The sequence below is a fragment of the Tarenaya hassleriana genome, unplaced genomic scaffold, assembly GCF_000463585.1.
Source record: "Tarenaya hassleriana unplaced genomic scaffold, ASM46358v1 Cleome54, whole genome shotgun sequence".
Classification (NCBI taxonomy): domain Eukaryota; kingdom Viridiplantae; phylum Streptophyta; class Magnoliopsida; order Brassicales; family Cleomaceae; genus Tarenaya; species Tarenaya hassleriana.
The window spans coordinates 203,354-221,229 of record NW_010968045.1 but is presented as its reverse complement, the minus strand read 5'-3'; the positions used below and the strand labels follow the sequence as shown (position 1 = coordinate 221,229).

At 39.3% G+C, this 17,876-nt stretch overlaps 5 protein-coding genes across 5 annotated transcripts in view; 2 read left to right on the top strand and 3 right to left on the bottom strand.

Annotated features, from left to right (window-relative positions):
* Nucleotides 1-3,252, top strand: part of LOC104798509 (phosphomevalonate kinase) — a 4,158-nt gene extending 906 nt beyond the window's left edge. Inside the window, exons 3-11 of the mRNA XM_010520635.2 lie at nucleotides 71-221; nucleotides 369-466; nucleotides 650-759; nucleotides 849-901; nucleotides 1,202-1,579; nucleotides 1,681-1,785; nucleotides 2,116-2,343; nucleotides 2,426-2,548; nucleotides 2,808-3,252. Of these exons, the coding sequence (XP_010518937.1) occupies nucleotides 71-221; nucleotides 369-466; nucleotides 650-759; nucleotides 849-901; nucleotides 1,202-1,579; nucleotides 1,681-1,785; nucleotides 2,116-2,343; nucleotides 2,426-2,548; nucleotides 2,808-3,074 (1,513 nt within the window). The 3' untranslated portion in view covers nucleotides 3,075-3,252. The remainder of the gene's footprint in view (nucleotides 1-70; nucleotides 222-368; nucleotides 467-649; nucleotides 760-848; nucleotides 902-1,201; nucleotides 1,580-1,680; nucleotides 1,786-2,115; nucleotides 2,344-2,425; nucleotides 2,549-2,807) is intronic.
* A 70-nt stretch (nucleotides 3,253-3,322) lies between these two features.
* Nucleotides 3,323-5,445, bottom strand: LOC104798507 (pentatricopeptide repeat-containing protein At1g31920). Its single transcript, XM_010520633.2, has one exon. It carries the CDS (start codon nucleotides 5,173-5,175, stop codon nucleotides 3,352-3,354), a length of 1,824 nt encoding a protein of 607 aa, XP_010518935.1. The 5' UTR covers nucleotides 5,176-5,445; the 3' UTR covers nucleotides 3,323-3,351.
* A 239-nt stretch (nucleotides 5,446-5,684) lies between these two features.
* Nucleotides 5,685-8,395, bottom strand: LOC104798508 (26S proteasome non-ATPase regulatory subunit 13 homolog B-like). The gene is made up of 6 exons (XM_010520634.1): nucleotides 8,180-8,395; nucleotides 7,169-7,615; nucleotides 6,913-6,993; nucleotides 6,489-6,685; nucleotides 6,305-6,404; nucleotides 5,685-6,184 (listed from the first exon to the last, which is right to left on the bottom strand). Exons 1-6 carry the CDS (start codon nucleotides 8,327-8,329, stop codon nucleotides 5,999-6,001), a joined length of 1,161 nt encoding a protein of 386 aa, XP_010518936.1. The 5' UTR covers nucleotides 8,330-8,395; the 3' UTR covers nucleotides 5,685-5,998.
* A 1,642-nt stretch (nucleotides 8,396-10,037) lies between these two features.
* On the bottom strand, nucleotides 10,038-11,788 carry LOC104798506. The gene is made up of 3 exons (XM_010520632.1): nucleotides 11,504-11,788; nucleotides 10,694-10,870; nucleotides 10,038-10,508 (listed from the first exon to the last, which is right to left on the bottom strand). Exons 1-3 carry the CDS (start codon nucleotides 11,561-11,563, stop codon nucleotides 10,302-10,304), a joined length of 444 nt encoding a protein of 147 aa, XP_010518934.1. The 5' UTR covers nucleotides 11,564-11,788; the 3' UTR covers nucleotides 10,038-10,301.
* A 1,119-nt stretch (nucleotides 11,789-12,907) lies between these two features.
* Nucleotides 12,908-16,744, top strand: LOC104798505 (DEAD-box ATP-dependent RNA helicase 5). The gene is made up of 13 exons (XM_010520631.2): nucleotides 12,908-13,486; nucleotides 13,655-13,779; nucleotides 13,981-14,088; nucleotides 14,216-14,296; nucleotides 14,422-14,500; nucleotides 14,597-14,682; nucleotides 14,761-14,817; nucleotides 14,906-14,973; nucleotides 15,066-15,134; nucleotides 15,238-15,331; nucleotides 15,543-15,707; nucleotides 15,902-15,994; nucleotides 16,415-16,744. The coding sequence occupies exons 1-13, from the start codon at nucleotides 12,964-12,966 to the stop codon at nucleotides 16,508-16,510; spliced, it is 1,644 nt and encodes a 547-aa protein (XP_010518933.1). The 5' UTR covers nucleotides 12,908-12,963; the 3' UTR covers nucleotides 16,511-16,744.
* Nucleotides 16,745-17,876: the final 1,132 nt, after the last annotated feature.

Genomic DNA, 17,876 nt, shown 5'->3' with positions numbered 1-17,876 from the left:
GGAAAGAGTCTATCTCTGTGTCTAAGAACCCATAAAAGGACGAATCTTATGGTTGAGTTTGTGGATGCAGTGTTGCTTCTGCTCCTGGGAAGGTGTTGATGACTGGGGGTTACCTCGTACTCGAGAGGCCGAATGCTGGGCTTGTGTTGAGCACAAATGCACGATTCTATGCCATTGTTAAGCCGCTCTATGAAGAGGTGAATCCTGAAAGTTGGGCATGGGTATGTGCTTCCACTAAGAGCTTGTGCCTTCATCTCATTGTTGTTCTATCGGAACTTATTTTCGTCTCCGGATTGACTGATTTTGATATGTAGTTGCCAGTATAGCTTTAGGGCTGATAAACAACCGTTATTGTTGATTATTTCCAGTCGTGGACAGATGTCAAATTAACATCACCACAGCTCTCAAGAGAAAGCATGTATAAGCTATCACTTAAACATTTGACCCTTCAGTCTGTATCTGCAAGGCAAGGCTTCTAAGACCTTATCAGTTGCTCTGCATCCTTGTTGATCATAAGATCTTCTGTTCGAGTTCATCATACACATTTATGTTTCCAATTCCGTCTTGCTCTAGAGTTGGTTTTCTTTGTGGAGATTTGAGCACTGAACGATTTCTTGTTTTGCTCCTTTCTATCTGCAAAACACTCCAGTGACTCGAGAAACCCCTTTGTAGAGCATGCGGTGCAGTATGCTGTAGCTGCTGCTCATGTAGCTACTGACAGGAGCAAGAAAGACGCGCTGCATAATCTACTCTTGCAAGGTAATCTTTAATTCTCGGCTCTTTTTTACATGTTAATCTCTGAACTGGACCTTTGGATGTCTGAACTTTTATCTAAATTGTTTTTGCAGGTCTTGATATCACAATCCTAGGCAGCAATGACTTTTACTCGTACCGGAGTCAGGTGTTCTACCTTTCTTTCACTGAAACACTTGGAATTTGTTTGGCTAGCATTTGTGTATATTAAACGGAGAATTCATGCGGCCGACCCCAAATAAACTTGGGATTAAAGTGTTGTTGTTGTTGTATATCTTGTTGGTGTGAGTTCTGTAGGATGTTCTAATAAATACACTTCAAATTTCCATGGCAGTCAATATTGTTAGTTCTAGGTCTTGTCAGCTATTAGTGTTAGATGTCAAGCTTCATAGAAGTTTTTGCCTGACATGCTAGTGCAAACTGTTGATAAACTTGCTAATTCTCGTAGATTGAGTCGCGGGGGCTTCCTTTGACACCAGAATCTTTGGCTACCCTTGCACCTTTTGCATCAATCACCTTCAATGCAGAAGAATCGGATGGTGCTAATTGCAAACCCGAAGTAGCAAAAACTGGCTTGGGTTCTTCTGCAGCTATGACAACAGCTGTTGTTGCTGCTCTGTTGCACTATCTTGGAGTGGTTGACCTATTTGAACTATGTAAAGAAGGAAAGCTGGGGTGTTCTGATTTAGATGTTATCCATATGATAACACAGACAGCCCATTGTCTTGCACAAGGGAAAGTTGGAAGCGGATTTGATGTCAGCTGTGCTGTCTATGGGAGTCAGCGTTATGTTCGCTTCTCTCCGGAACTTTTGTCATTTGCTCAGGTTTATAATTTTCAGAAGTTCTTTTTTCTATTTTCTGTATCGAAAATTTTGTCCTCAAATCATAATTTTCTGGAAAATGTGTCTTAAACTGAATTTTGCAGGTTGCGGCAAATGGTCTGCCATTACCTGAAGTAATTGGTGAAATTTTAAAAGGGAAATGGGACCACGAGTTATCGGAGTTCTCTTTACCACCACTGATGAATCTTGTAAGCAAGCAATCAAATCTAGAAGCTTACTGGAGCATTAACGCAATGCGATGCATCAATTTGATTCTGAAAGAACTGCCCTCAAGAGTTACTCTATGGTTCTCAAATATAATTTTTTTTATTGAATTTATTTTATTCAGAAGTAATTCGCGGGATTATGCATGCTTTCCATGTTAATGGTCCCAGATTTTTATTTGATAGAGAATCTAAGTAAAGTAGATTTACCAAAGAATCTTATCTCTTCCATTTCTTTCTCAATGAATCTATAGGTTGATAGGTTTTTCTATGAAGCCCAACATACTAATGGGATCTACGGTTTGTCTTATTTAGTACCTTGGGGAACCTGGAAGTGGCGGATCCTCCACTCCCTCGATGGTCGGTGCTGTCAAAAAATGGCAAATGGCTGATCCAGAGAAGTCGCAAGAAATTTGGAAAAAGTTGTCAGATGCAAATTTGGAGCTTGAAACTACGCTAAACATGCTGACTAAATTAGCGAAAGACCATTGGGATGCTTATATTGGCATCATTAAGTCGTGTAGTATGCTTACTTCAGAAAAGGTACTTTCCCACTTATCTAGAGCAATGTCGTTCGATATTTTGAAGCAACTTTGCTCATTCACCTCCTAAATCACATGAACAGTGGATGCTACATGCGACTGAACCGATTAAAGAGGTGATTATCAAGGCATTGTTAGGGGCAAGAGATGCTATGTTGATGATCAGGAATCTTATGCGCAAGATGGGTGAGGCTGCTGGTGTTCCTGTAAGTTCCCTTTTTCCTGTTTTGGCGATTGCTTCATACATGAACTTACAATACATGCCCCGAAGAGTTTTGTTTATGCATATACTTATATCAGCTTGCCGTAGAGCTTTTTGTAAGCACATGGAGACATAAAAACCTGATAGATTTTCCAGTTTCATATGGACATTTTTTCCTGCTAATAAGCTTTTAAGACATGACATTTCCAACAAATTTTCTTGTTTCGGATCTTTGATGACTGTGAGAGACCATGACAATGCAGATAGAGCCTGAATCACAAGCTCAACTTTTGGATGCTACAATGAATGCTGAAGGGGTTTTGCTGGCTGGTGTTCCTGGTGCTGGTGGATTTGATGCCATATTTGCCATCACTTTAGGTGACTCTGGCAATACGCTGACCAAGGCATGGAGTTCAAAGAATGTCCTTACCTTATTGGTGAGAGAATATCCACATGGTGTTTGCTTGGAAAGTGGCGATCCACGTACATCGGGAATTACGTCAGGTGTTTTGTCAGTTCATCTTGAGTAAGCCAACATTTTTGGAGTAAGCCAACATTCATCAAGGTATTTTGCACGTGAGTTGTATAGACTCGGGTACTGAATTTCTTGGCTAAATTGCGTTCATCTGGCGTTATTGTAACTTGTTAGTTTTGTAACTCTTGGAAAACACTGGCTGAAAAATAAAACAATACCTATTTAGAACAATATTCACTTGTGTTACATTTTTGGCTTCGATAATTGGTTTCGTCGGGCTTGAAGAGAGTCTGGAATAGGTTCAGAAAATAGGGGACAGTGAAGCAGCTGAATCACCAGTAATCTTTACAGGAGCAAACTCCACCTTTAAAATGGTGGAACCTGTTTTTATCTCTTACAACAATCTCTCTTTCATAGATCATGGAGATCATTTTAGTATAAGTGTGGCAGTCACCACACATTCTCAGATTTCTAGCTATCCTGATAGTAGATCCTGGGGATGTATATAACAGTGCAAAGGCAATAGCCAGCTTTTGACTGTGCCCTTTTAGTCTGTCTCTTTTTTCCTCTTCCTCTACATTGAGTGTTACCTGTGTAGTGTCTTGTGAATATCCTTCGAATTTTAGCTGCCATTCCATCTGGTGTATCATCTTGTAGATTTCTTTTGATTGTGGGTGAGCCCTATCCTGTGATACAAACCTGTAGGTTTTCCCTTTTACCTCGACCAGGCTGAATCCCGGTATTTGGGCTAAACCCTTGACTGCCATTTCTGTTCTGACCCTAGCTACATCTTCCCACATCTGAGCCTGTGAATACATGTTGGAGATCAACAAATAGTCACCGGGGTTGTGTGAGTTTAGCTTAAGTAGTTCCCGAGCTGCGATCTGGCCTAGCTCGGTGTTACGATGAACTCTGCATGAGCTGAGTAAGTTTCTCCAGACAACCTCATTCTGCTCGACAGGCATGCTTTGGATGATTTCCATGGCTTCCCCAAGCAGCCCGGCTCTTCCCAGAAGGTCAACCAGGCAGCCGTAGTGTTGAACCGTCGGTTCCACCTTATTTTCCATCATCATTTTCTCGAAGACTTGAAGGCCTTCTTTGACGAGGCCGGAATGGCTACAGGCATTGAGAACACTGACATACACGACATGATCCGGTTCAAACCCTTCTTCTTCCGCCATCTCCGAGAACGTCCTCAAAGCCGCTTCTCCTTGGCCATGGAGGGCGAGTCCCGAGATCATCGCGCTGTAAGTCAAATTGTTCCTAGTTTCCATCTGATTAAAAACTCTCGATGCTTTGTCTAAGCACCCGCATTTACCATACATATCTATGAGCGACGTCTCGACTATAATGTTGTGTTCACTTATGTTTCTTAACAGGAAGCCATGTATGCTCATTCCCAGATTGCGATAACCCGTGTTAGCGCAAGCCGAGAGGGCACTGACCAACGCGCTTTCCTCTGCTCTCAGATCATCCTCTCTACACATTTCTTGGAATAACCTCAAGCAATCGATCCACATTCCCTCCCCGGCATGAGCTGAAATCACGGAACTCCAAGAAGCAACTGTCTTGGCTTCCAACTTCTCAAACACCGCACGAGAAAGTGCTATTTCTCCACATTTTCCGTACATATGGATCAAGCCGTTCTGCACGTAGATATCAGTATCGAGGCCGAGCTTGAAGACATGCCCGTGAATCTGCTTCCCTTGTCGAACCGCCTTCATCCTAGTGCAAGCCTTGAGGAGAGCCGGGTACGTGAAATTATCCGGTTCGATCCCTCTCTCGATCATCTCGTTATAAACATCCAAAGCTTCCTCGAATCTCGATTCCTTTACGTACCCTCTGATCATTGTGTTGAAATCGAAGGCACACGGATCATCAATCACTCGGAAAACAGAGTCGGCGTAATCCATGCCGTCCTCCCAGCCCGAGAGAGCGCAGGCGGATAAAATGCTGCTCGTGGAGAAAGGAGAAGACCAGAAGAGGCCGAGCTTGACGAATCTGGAGTGGACCTGCTTGAGCTCCTCCACATCGTTGCATCTCTTCAACAGGTGCAAACACTCTCTCTCTTTTGATTTCAAGTTGAATTCTGGGTTTCTTGGTATTAGTTCCTCTTTTGGGAAGAGTGGCGCTTGTAGGAGTGGCGCTCCAATCATTCTCTCATCCCCACCATTACTTATCACCAAACCAAGGCCAAAACTGTCGGAATTACATGATTCAGTGACGGAGTGGCTGTCACTAGAATTGATTTCCGATCTTTAGTTTGGGATTGAAAGTTCTATAAAATTGATGGGAAGTGGGTAAAGGTGGAAACTTTTTTGCTGGGAATTGAAGGTGAGTTTCAGAGAAAGTGAAGCTCGTGGACGAGATTTTCCGGGAAAAAACAACCACAGGTATTTAAATTTGGCCCTTTTTTTTTTTTAAATTTCGTTTGATAGCTTTGCTGAGAGATGGTTGGGTGCTTTGGATTCTCTAGGCGGCCACGGTCAGTGGACCCCACTTCCCGGAGATTAGATCTTTGGGGGTCAGGATATTATTAGCCGACGTGTCTGGATTCTATTGGTTCATATCCGAACTTCGAAAGCTCCTCACGGTATATGTGAGAGATTATGTTTTGGTTCCTTGATGTTTTGATGAAATAAGACACGTGGCTTGTACGCACGAGTGGTATTGCGTACCAATTTTAATAGGTATAAAGGCATTGTTTACAGCTACATAAAATAATATCTGACATTTCCTCATAAGGCTAATTTGAAGTAAAAAGAGTTACCATTACCAAACAGAGTGAACTGGCTCGGCTCGTAGAACCAAAGACAAAGACCTAAGAATACAAATCTCTGAACCCGAGTTGCCAAAATCATATCTTATCCAAAAAAAAAAAACTGACTCTTTGCTCATCTGCGTCAATGCCCTTTTTGATATTTTCTTCCGTTCTTCCTGGTTGTCGAAATGGTTAGAAGAGCAAGGAAGGAGGAGGATTCACGAGCTGACGAAATCGGGGGTTTCGCTCTCGACGGATACCAATGCGGTGTGAACTTTGTCGAGCCAGCCGTCGAGATGTTCACGCAATGATTTTATCTGCGGTATCCCCAAAACTCTAGGTTGTACCCACGATACGTGCACTGTCCCTTCCACCTCGTCGATTATGCCTTCCATAAGATGAACCTGCATAAGCATCGATTATGCCATTTCCGAGCAAAAATATCAATTTTCTTTCGTATCATTCCTCGAGAAAGAAGCAAATATTGCGAGAAGAAGAAGACTGAAGAAGTGCAGTGTGCTTACAGATAGGCTTCTCATGAGAAGATGCTCGACATCCTCGATCGAGAGTTTTGTACGATCAGCGATGATTCTCAACGGTATCGTTCTGTCCTCGGAAGGTCGGCTGCAATAATCATACAAGCTAAACCATTATTCCCGGTCTTAACTTATAAAGGGGAGAGAGAGAGTCTGGGAAAAAATTATTGACCTAAAGATGATCTCCATCAGGCACAGAATGTTAATCTTTTCAAGAAGTTTCTTCTCGTTTTGGACCAATGCGGGTTGAGCCCTTAACGCATCGTTGTGAACACGGCATAGTTCTTGATACCGAACCAAATCGCCAGTGTTGAATGCCTGAAGCATATAATATAGCCACTCGACCTTCGATCCCGATAAACTGTTCAACTGCATAGACAACAATAGAAATTAAAAAAAAAAAAAGACATCAACCAGTTGACAGAAGACAAGACAAGACAAGACGGAAATGCTAACTCAAATCTAAAATTGGATCACTGATTAATAAAAAAAAATGTAAACAATGAACTTTTGTTCCCATGATGTCATCTTTCAGCTAATCACCAATTCAGAAAAAAAAACTTAAACAATGGTGGTAGTAGAAAAATGTTACATACAATGGGATGGGCGAGCAGTTCCCCAAAGTTGTAGATGTCATCTCCCAACAGAGCAGAAAGTGACAGATCAAATGCCAGGTCCTGAAAGAACAATACAAAGAAGAAAATGAACCACATAACCAGAAGTGTGTGTGTATATATATATATATATAACTATCCAAATTTTCTGGTAAATTCAATTTTAGAAGCTAAATCTTAGTTTGACTCTTATCAAAAGCATAAGCAGACAAGTATACAGCTGAGTAAGAGAACATACCAGCTTAAATGATTCTGAGAGAGACTCCACAGAAGTGTAGGCGAGGTATAAAAGGGCACACTTGTAGAATTCGGAAAACTCTTGGCGATATTTATGGTATTGGGAAGACACCCAATAAAACCCGGCATAAACAGACGGGTCAATGTCCGTCAAACTGTCGAGGGTGCTCTTTCCGTCATCTAACATCTTCTTGCACTCTTTCTGGTCACCTTGCTCCAGCTTGATCAAAGCTATCTGCATCTTTACGTACAGAATCGGCTCCGCTACCCGCTGCTCTTTCGTAGCTCGTACCTTCCCGATCACCCCATCGAGGTAACTGATCGCGGCTTCTTTCTCGGCATATTGCCTAGATACTATGACAGCAAAATGCGCGAGCTTCAAGAGATTGATCTTTGTCTCAAAGTCGGCGATGAAATTGTGGTAAAGCTGTATCAGGGCGTCGCCAGCCTGAGATGAACATACAGAAGAAACAATCTTAAGACAGATCCTTCAGACTTGACTTCGCCGGTTAATTAGCATCAAATGCAAGGAAGAAAGCAAACACTGATTCGAAATTCAGACCAAAGGGTATCTATATCTCAACTCACAGCCCTGAAACTTATATATACTCCAGCTTCGTCAGGTCATGCAACCAACGAACGAAGGTTGGCAATTACCACACACACACAACCAACTTATCGCTAAGGTTCTCGTAATTTCCCGTAATTGTAACAATTAAACGAGCTCACAGAGCACCAGTGCTTGACAGAAGTTGGAAATCGCAAATCATCGATCATAATGAAAAAAAAAATAAGGCACTAAATCCGTAGCGCCCGGTAACCTAGACCCAATTTCCGCGGTAAAACTCCTGCTCTATCGTGCACCAGATCTAGAAGCTGAAAAACTCGCGAAGCACCACAGAACCATGGAGAACAAACACGGGAACAAGAAATCGAACGGAAATCCGCCGAAATCGAACGAGAAAGAGAAGAAAATATGCACATGAACATGTAGAGAGAGATGCAACGGGACCTGAAAGACGGGGAGAGAGATGAACTGCTCGAGCTTGAGGGTGAGTTGGTGCCAAAGCTTCTTCTCGTACAGATCCGTTAGGGAGTTGAACCAGTCTGCAAGGTCCGGGTGCGCATTGCGCAAGGAATCTAGATATTGCAGAGCAGCCATGGTGGATATTCCGGTCGGCGGAGCAAAATCGACGATCGTTCGGCGAATTCTGGGGAAAACCTCCGTTTCTTCTCCCTCTCTCTTCCCTTTTAAACGACATTTCTTGAGCTCAGGGAAACATAAACCGGGTCCGGGTCCGGGTCCGGGTCCGGGACCGGGTCCGGGTCTAAGTATAAATACGACGGCCTTAAAGCCCAATATCAATGGGCCTACAGAGAAGAAAGCCCAATATCATTCAACCTCTGTTTTTTTTAATGGAAGTTGCGATTATGATTTGAGAAAAATAGCTCCACGCGCCATTTTTATTCCAGGAGTCAAAATCGGCCATTTTCCTGGACTATATAGTCCGGCAAAATCTGGCGCGTGATAACAACTCGCGAGTTGTGCGCGTGGGACAGTTTCTTTCATCGTCGTTTTTTTAATTGGGTCAGCATTGATGATGCGGCCCATATAGACTCCAAATATTGTTTGGGCTTTGGTAGTACTGGCCGTCAATAAAATCCGAACCAAATCTATTTGAAGGATTTAGACTTACAATATTTAAATTTAAAATAAATAAATAAATATAGTTAGTAAGTCATTTTTTCTAAATTTTAAAGGAAATAATTTTATAATCTGAAATTTTTTATTAATAAAATATTCTATTTAAAATTAAACCTTAAATAATATCATATATATGGTGACATTATTAAAATCCAACTTAACAAAGAAAAGTTTTTAACTATTTTAAAATTTTAGTTTACAAATTTTCATTAAAAATGAAAATACAACTATAGTCCCTCTCTTACTGTATTTTTTTTCCATATTGTATGAAAAATTATGCCATTTGGATTTTTTTTTTCCTTTTTGGAGGAAGTAAATGATACATTGAATTATTGGGATATAACACTTGGATAAGAACAATTATGACTTTCCATAATAGAATATTGATATGATAAGGTGTGGTAAAGCTACAATAAAGAAAGATAAACACAAATCATCAAATCATGTGAGTGAGTGTTGTTTATTGGATGAGGGGACAAAGTGTTGTGACTTCAACTCAAAGCAAAGGTTGTTCTTCTTCATTCACTTCCTTATCCCCTTTTGTCTTTCTTTCTGTGCCCTATTTATTACCACCATTTTCAACTCTCCCACTCCACACAAAACCTCAAAAAAAAAATCCAAACTTTCGCAAAGAAAATGGCAAAACAAGTAATGGGTCACTTGAAGTTTTCATCTTTTGCTGCAACTCTCCTCCTTGTTCTCCTTCTTCATCTTCCTCTAGCTTCTTCAGCCTCTGCAAGAATCAGAGTCGATCACGCGGTGGATCGTGTGGCTGAAGGACGAACCCTGGCCGTTGGATCGGATCAGATGAAAAGAATCAACCACGGGAGCGATCGCGGGCCAAGGAAACATCTTGTCAACCCGACAGTATCAGATGTCTATACAGTTCCTCAGTTACCTGTCTGATTCTATCCATAGAACTTGTTTGTTCAGTTTGTTCAGTGTAAGTGTCTGTGTTCAAGGAGATGAATGTATTTCTTCATGTTGAAGAAAAGAAAGTGAATGAAAGAGAAAAAGGAAAGTCCTTTCTCGCTTACGAAACAAGGCTGATAGTGAAATAACTTGGAGAGGATTCAATCTCTGATGCCTAAAAAAGATAAGATCACAATCAGAAAAAAGCCATGGATCCACAAATCAGACAGGTGTTTACACATTACCTCTGAGATAAAAGCTGGTCCTGAATCTGGTCTTTCCTCAAACTACGCAATCACATGACAAGTCTCAGAAGGAAGATGAAGAACAGAGTAAAACCCGTTTTTTTGTTATAGAATATCGGTTGAAAGATCTACAGATCAAAAGCTTGATGATTACAGGTGATTTTAGTGTATAACATTCACACAGAAGTAAGAGCAGAAACATGAAGAAGAGGGTTTGTATCGTCGTGATAAATCTTTAAACTATGAGTTGTGGGAAACTGATCTCGGGGTTCTTAGGTTGCATTGCATTCTTCGAGGAGATTAAGCAAGTTGTGTTCGGGGGCGCTGAGGGATGGCAAGATCGAGCGGTTGGGTTGGCTTGGACGCGGAGGTTTTGTTCCAGAGCCATCGGACGCAGCTGCTGGCCCGTCTTTTACAACCGGCAAATCGCCCCTTCTCCTCATCGATGCTGATAGTCTCTCCTTCCAAATCCTCCCATCCTATGTTTAAGAAAAACCCAATACAGAACAAGAATGACAATGCCAAAACATTCAAGCTACAGAATATGAAATCATCCATAGAGATACTGAAAGATGAATCTGCAAGCATCTGTCTTTACAACCAACCGAAATCAATCTAAAATAATACCGAAAGGAGAGGAAAAGATCGGCTATAAGGAGCTTACATTGAGAATGGATGGCTCGGGCAGTGGGCATTGGATCGGTTGGTCATTGTCCAGAGGCTCAACCGGATGTTCGACCGGTTTAAATTCAGTTGCCACTTCAATCCCATGACTAACAGCCGGCATGGTAGCAGACACAGGAGCAGTATCAGAAGCCGGAGGCAGTACTTCCCTCTCATCCTGACCAAAGTAACATGTCAATTCAGTTGCACAATTGGTCTACAAACCAACACATACAACATCTCAAAGCAGTCCTTATACAAGATTATCCCGAGAAAAGGCGGAAGCTTTATAGAGTTTCAGCCATGAAATGGTATGAAGCCATACCAAACTCATCCTCCTTACCATTCTGAGAGAAAGTTAGTATATATACAGACAAGCTTAAAGAACACATTGCAAGATAGGATTTGGCCTCCCACCATATTAATAACCCAAAAGCAGATTAGAAACAAGAGATTAGACTTAGGACATGAAGGCAAAACTGTCGACGCGTCGTGTTCCTGCTAGAGAATCCTTGAAAGGGTTTCATTGCAAAAGAATCTCATCTTGGAATCTCGAAATCAAGCAACCCAGAAGCTAAAGGTGACGTTTTTCAGCAGTTCGAAACGAGGTATAAGTTGCAAGAACAGCTGAAACACTGCTGGAGAAACATAAACAGAGATCTGACAGAACACAAGCTCCTGTTCCATAGAGACATGAACTTCAAGAGCGACAAGATCAACGAAGCTGATTTAGGAAAGAAAAAAACCCTTGATTTGCTCGCACCCAGAAGAAAATAGAATGTATTCTTCGATCCAGAGAGAGAGAGCTTACAACGGCGCTCTGTGATCGACGATGGCCGCTTCTAGAAAATCTGGAGAAAAGGCCAACCATCGTATTGAGGACGAATTACGTTATCTTACGAGCAAAAAGAAGAGCCCCCACTTTGATCTTGGCCTGAATTTTCCCGAGAAACAATCAAAACAAACAGTAGAAAGGAGCAAAAGGGTACATATTCTCCAACTCTATACACAAAAGGAAGAAGAAGAAGAAGGAAAAAGAACAAGGAGGACTGTTCCTTCAGCCACTTAATAATGCCTCTCTGCTTTCTCTCTCTCCAAAAGATTGCAAGTGGATGATGCATAATTCGATATAAATTTTCTAAAATTGTTGGATTGGATCTCAATTAAATAAAAAAATAAAAAAAAATAAAAAAATAAGTTTTTTCAGAATTTTTATACTAAAAATCGAATTGAAATAAAATACAAATCGAATTAAATATTACATTAGAAATTAAATAAATATGACGTGATTTATAAATAAACCTATGACTCTAAATATTTATCCAAGGGGAAGTAAACTATACAGAACTAATAAATATAACAATAATTTATAATGAAGCAAATATTATGTAATTCAACTGATATTTATTTAATAAGTTTGGTTAATATATAATAAAATATTATAACCAACTTGTGGATTTGTTTATATATTGACCACAAAAATTAAAATAATTTAATGTCGTTGTCAAAGACTCCTCATGGATATAATTCAAATAAAGAATTAGTATCTAATATCTATCTTCCATCTCCTAATCTTTTTATCGCCCCATTATCAAAAATATTTTTATTTTGTTATTCTTATTTCAACACATACTTTTATCCAATTGTGACCATGTGATCTATGTGACCCAAAATTCATTATTTATGATGTTAAATTTATGATGTTTTAATTAAATAATTAGTAAGATATACAATATATGAATATAATGAATTAGTGAGATCATCATAAATTTAATATTATAATCAATAAAATCAAAATGTGATCACGCTATATTTTGAGTCACATGGTCACAATTGGATAAAAGTATATGTTGAAATAAGAATATCAAAATAAGGGTATTTTTTATATAATGCATATTTTGTTAGACCTTAATGTTAAATTATATTAATGGAAAATATTAACGATGTATAGTAACTTTTACATGCTTCTTTGTTTTTATTTCGGATGGGATTTAAGTGATAACTTTACGAGTTTAGGACTTTATTTGAGTAGTGCCACTGATGTAGAGCCTTGATTGTAATTTAACAAAATTGCGTGGGTCAAATTGATAGTTATACGAATACAGGGCTTTTGTTAAGTTACGTTACTAATATTGAGGTCAGATTACAATTTAATAAAATCATGGGACGAGGTGACAATTTTCGGAGATCCTTAAAAACCCTAAAAAACCTCAAAGGGCGTCGGCTCTGGTTTCTCGCTTCTGCAAGTTCAGCTCTGAAGCTCCCGTAACAATGGTCGGGAAGAAAGAAGAGCTTGCCGTCTCCGGTGAACCAGTAGCCGCCGATAATCTGATCAAAGAGAAAACGAAGAAGAAGAAGAACAAAAAGAACAAGCACCCAGAAGAAGAAGCCGAAGAACCCATGAAAGTACCAGATCGAGAGCTCGAGGACGGGGAGGATCTGAGCAAAAAGGAGAAGAAGAAACGGAAGAGAGAGAAGGAGAAGGAGGCGAAGAAGAAGAAGGAAGAGAATGGGTCGGCGGGAGAGGTCCCGGAGAAGAAGCCGAAAACTGAGGATTCGGGTTTGAGCAATGGCGATGAGGAAGAAGGGGAAGGAGATAAGAAGGTTGTAGTAACGGGAAAAGGTGTGGAGGAGGCAAAATATGCAGCTTTGACGTCGTTTGACGCTTCCAATTTGCCGGAGAACGTTCTCCAATGCTGTAAGAATTTTCAGAAACCATCTCCAATTCAGGCGCATTCATGGCCGTTTTTGTTGAATGATCGTGATGTTATCGGGATTGCAAAAACTGGGTCAGGTTAGTTTCCTTGTACTGATTCCGCAATTATACTACAATCGCTATATGAATCTGTTGAAATTGCGTGATTTTGGTATTTTGAGATTTGCAATTTTGTTGAGTTCACAAAAGATATGATTTTGATTGTATGGAAACTTTAAAAATTGAAACTTTTTTCTTTGTGAATAGGTAAGACATTGGCGTTTGGAATCCCTGCCATCATGCATGTTTTGAAGAAGAAAAAGGGTAAAGGATCAAAGAACTACAACCCTTCTTGTCTAGTGATGTCTCCTACTCGAGAGTTGGCTGTCCAGGTAATGAGACAAGTAGACTTTCTTGTTAGGTTCTTGTTTGTTCAATCCATTTTTCTAGTTTGATGTATCAATGTCCGGATTCGGCTTCACTGTATGTGTTCTTGAAAGAAAGAAAAAAAAGAGAAAAGATTTATATGATGGATCCATGTTTTGTCATAGTTTGGGCCTGAATACATTCTTTTTCTCTGTTATTGATGGCAGATTTCTGATGTTCTGAGTGAAGCTGGAGCACCATGTGGTCTGAAATCGGTTTGTCTGTTTGGTGGAGCTTCTAAAAAGCCTCAGATATCCGCACTTCGGTCTGGTGTTGTAAGAAGCCTTACTTAATCCATTCTTGAACATATGAACAATGTGTCTAATGTTTCTTCTCACACCACCTTGTTATGAATCACGTATCTATCTATCTATCTATCGTAACATGGCTTATACTTTGCAGGATATTGTTATCGGTACACCAGGTCGGCTTAGGGATCTTATTGAGTGTAAAGCACTGAATCTTTCAGATGTTTCTTTTGTGGTGAGCTATGGACCGTATGATTCTGTTGTATTGATTTTATTACGGTATTTATCTCTCATGGAACATTGTAGATTGATTTTCTCGTCTCGGGCATTCAACAGTAACACATGGTTCTTCTTTTTTAGGTGTTAGACGAAGCAGATCGAATGCTTGACTTGGGTTTTGAGGAGCCTGTTCGTTTTATACTGAGCAAGACAAATTCAGGCAAGTATTGATGTCGGCATATCGATCATGAAAATGAAATTCCATTTCTTGAAAAATTAATTACATTTTATGTCACCCTTTTTTATCCTTCCATAGTTCGCCAGATGGTTATGTTCAGCGCGACTTGGCCTTTGGCTGTCCACAAGTTGGCTGAAGAATTTATGGATCCTAACCCGGTTAAGGTATATTATTTACCCTCGATCTTGTTCTGAGCTTCCGGTTATTCAACCACACGGAAAGATCATTTGAATTTCTTTCAGGTTGTCATAGGTTCTGTAGACTTGGCTGCTAATCACGATGTTATGCAAATCGTTGAGGTATTTTCTCGAAACAATTGTGTAATATTCCATTATCAAAATCTTTTTTCCCGATTCACAACTGATCATCTAATGGTTGCCAATGCAGGTCCTGGACGAGCGTGCTCGTGATCAACGTCTTATTTCTTTACTAGAAAAATACCACAAATCTCAAAGGTAGTGAGAAAAGGAACCAATTTCCAAACCCATCTACCCGATATTTTCATTCGTATCGTGTTTGTAATTCCTCGGTTGTTGTCTATCTACAGGAACAGGGTACTGGTTTTTGCCTTGTACAAGGTGGAAGCTGAACGTCTCGAGCGTTTTCTTCAACAAAGGTATGATCTTTTTTCTACCTCGGCATCCAAACACAGCCAAAGGCGAAAACTTTAATGAAGTAAATGTTCATTGAGGGGTTTTAAAATTTTCGTTACGATGCAGAGGTTGGAAAGCTGTATCTATACATGGTAACAAAGCACAGACTGATCGTACCAGATCCTTGTCATTGTTCAAGGAAGGGACTTGCCCTCTCATGGTATGTTCCGAGCAATTCGCAATCTCTGTCAGTTTTTCTCTTGCATCGTTCAACCGAGATTTTTGTTCCGTTGCATCCGAAATTGCTGACAATCTATGTTGGTTGTTCTCTTGTATCGTTAAACTGAGATTTTTTTTTCCCCATTGCACCCGAAATTGCTTATATTGTATCGTTAAACCGAGTTTTTTTTCCGTTGGACCCGAAATTGCAGGTGGCTACCGACGTAGCGGCAAGAGGGCTGGATATTCCCGATGTGGAAGTAGTGATAAACTATAGTTTCCCGTTAACCACAGAGGATTACGTCCACAGAATCGGGAGAACGGGAAGGGCCGGGAAAAAGGGTGTCGCCCACACGTTCTTCACGCAACAGAACAAGGTCAGTGAAGAAGAAATGAAAAATCAATTCGAAAACTTTTTGTGGATGGATGGATGGATGGTTTCCGTTCCGATGAATGAGGATTTAAAAATCAAAAGTTCAAAACTTTTTGGCATGAAAGATGGAAAAATCTGAAAACTTGTTGGATTATGTTTAAAAAATCAAAGCTTTTCGATTGATCGCATCGTTTCCAGGGTCTTGCTGGGGAATTGGTGAATGTTCTTAGAGAAGCAGGGCAAGTGGTGCCGAGTGAGCTTATGAAGTTTGGGACTCATGTGAAGAAAAAGGTTAGGGTTTCACATTCAGCATTCAGCAATCACACGTCTGATTTCTGTGTTGAATTCGGTTCAGATTTGGTTTTTATTGATAAAATACTTGTTTTTCAAATGGGTTTTCGATTTTTCCGGTTATTGATTATTTGCTTCTGTTTGGGTTCTCGTTTGTACGGTTTTAAAGACTTCCGCAATCACCCGCCACCACCAAGGTTGTTGCCTGATGATCAGGGCGGTCATTTCGAGCTTCGGTTCGGTTATATTCTGTTTTAGACAAAGTTGTTCGGTTTGGATTTGGTTCGGATCCGGATCTATTGATAATACTTGTCTCTCAAAGGAATTTTAGATTGAGTCATTTGGTTTTTATACCGGATTCGGTTTGGTCACGGATACGGTTAAGATTGATTCGGTTATTGGTGACGAATTTGGTTGCAGGAATCGAAACTATACGGAGCTCATTTCAAGGAAATCGCAGCTGATGCTCCAAAGGCGAAGAAAATCACATTTGATAACTCTGACGACGAAAACTAGCCGGGGAAGGTTCTGGTTGCTCCTCTCCCGTTTCAAGAATTTCTCCCTACTCTGTCCTTGGTTAAAGGAAAACATTGTTATACGTTGTGAAATTATTTCCAATTTTTGTCGTAGTAATTAATTTTTCACCTTTTTTTTAAAAAAAAGGGCGAAAATTCAAATATTTTTTCGTAATAGAATACGAGGTCGGGTGGCATAATCATAGACGGATGCCACTAGAAGAATTAGTGCCAACGGTTCGGTTTAATCGGTCACGGTTAATTCGGATTCGGATATTTTGAGTTTTGAAAATTTACAATCAAACGGTTATTTAATTTTATTCGGTTCGATTTGGTTCGGTTCGGTTTTATATACTTAAAATTATAATCAAATAAAAATTCGGTTCGGTTTGATTCGATTATAATATTAAAAAAAAGTTTTGAAATGTTTATAATAAAAAAAAATTAAACAAGATATAATATCAAATATCATCATGATCATCGTAGCATATAAAATAACAAAATCTAAATTTATATCATAATTTGTTTTGATGTAAAACAACAAAATAAAAAATTTTAAATAAACTTTATCCTTTTCAAATGTTCATATAACAAAAAATTTGAAAATAATAAAATAAATTGAAAATAATAAAATAATAATTAAATTAGAAAAAATTATATATCTCAATTTGTTATATATTTATACTTTTTTTTCTAATTAAATTTAACATATATTATATATCAATTAGTGATATATAGATGGATAAACGGTTATATCTGGTTTATTAGGGTTCGGTTTATTCGGTTTACGGTTATTTTGGGTTCGGTTATTTCGGATTTTAAAAAATCATAACCAAACGATTATTTAATTATATTCGGTTCGATTCGGTTCGGATATATATCGATCGGTTCGGTTAATAACCGAATTACTCGAACCGAATACCCACCCCTAGGGTTGAATACAAAAATTTTGTATGAAAAATGGTTCAGGGTTCAATACTTAACTTATTCTTAAATTTATAAAATATGTAATTATAATTTTAAAATTTGTTAATTGATAACAAAAAAATCTTAATAACATTGATTTATAAATCCGTTTGAAAACTATGATGACATGTATTACAGATTTAAAAGTTAGTCATATTTTGTAAGGTTAATTCAAACGAAAAATTTTTAAAATGGTTTCCCATAATTTTATATAAAAAAAATATTAAGTTTTGGATTTTGTTTTTTTTTATATATACACATGAGGAAATTCAAAAGTTTAGGTCCGCGCGTCAGTGCGTGAGTTTCACTCGCCTTTTACCAGCGAGTGAGACGCATGTTTCCGTTCCGTCAACCACGACCAAATCCTTCTTTATCTTCTCACTTCTATTTCTATATGCGCC

Coding starts and splice junctions, on each gene's coding strand:
- LOC104798508 (XM_010520634.1), bottom strand. CDS start 8,329: ATGGCTGCTCTGCAATATCTAGATTCCTTGCGCAATGCGCACCCGGAC. Junction 7,616..8,179: donor TCTCTCTCCCCGTCTTTCAG/GTCCCGTTGCAT, acceptor TGTTCATCTCAG/GCTGGCGACGCCCTGATACA. Junction 6,686..6,912: donor AACTGCTCGCCCATCCCATT/GTATGTAACATT, acceptor TTGTCTATGCAG/TTGAACAGTTTATCGGGATC.
- LOC104798507 (XM_010520633.2), bottom strand. CDS start 5,175: ATGATTGGAGCGCCACTCCTACAAGCGCCACTCTTCCCAAAAGAGGAA.
- LOC104798505 (XM_010520631.2), top strand. CDS start 12,964: ATGGTCGGGAAGAAAGAAGAGCTTGCCGTCTCCGGTGAACCAGTAGCC. Junction 14,501..14,596: donor ACTGAGCAAGACAAATTCAG/GCAAGTATTGAT, acceptor ATCCTTCCATAG/TTCGCCAGATGGTTATGTTC. Junction 14,818..14,905: donor ATGTTATGCAAATCGTTGAG/GTATTTTCTCGA, acceptor TTGCCAATGCAG/GTCCTGGACGAGCGTGCTCG.
- LOC104798506 (XM_010520632.1), bottom strand. CDS start 11,563: ATGGTTGGCCTTTTCTCCAGATTTTCTAGAAGCGGCCATCGTCGATCA. Junction 10,871..11,503: donor GTCGATCACAGAGCGCCGTT/GTAAGCTCTCTC, acceptor TACTTTGGTCAG/GATGAGAGGGAAGTACTGCC. Junction 10,509..10,693: donor CCGAGCCATCCATTCTCAAT/GTAAGCTCCTTA, acceptor TCTTAAACATAG/GATGGGAGGATTTGGAAGGA.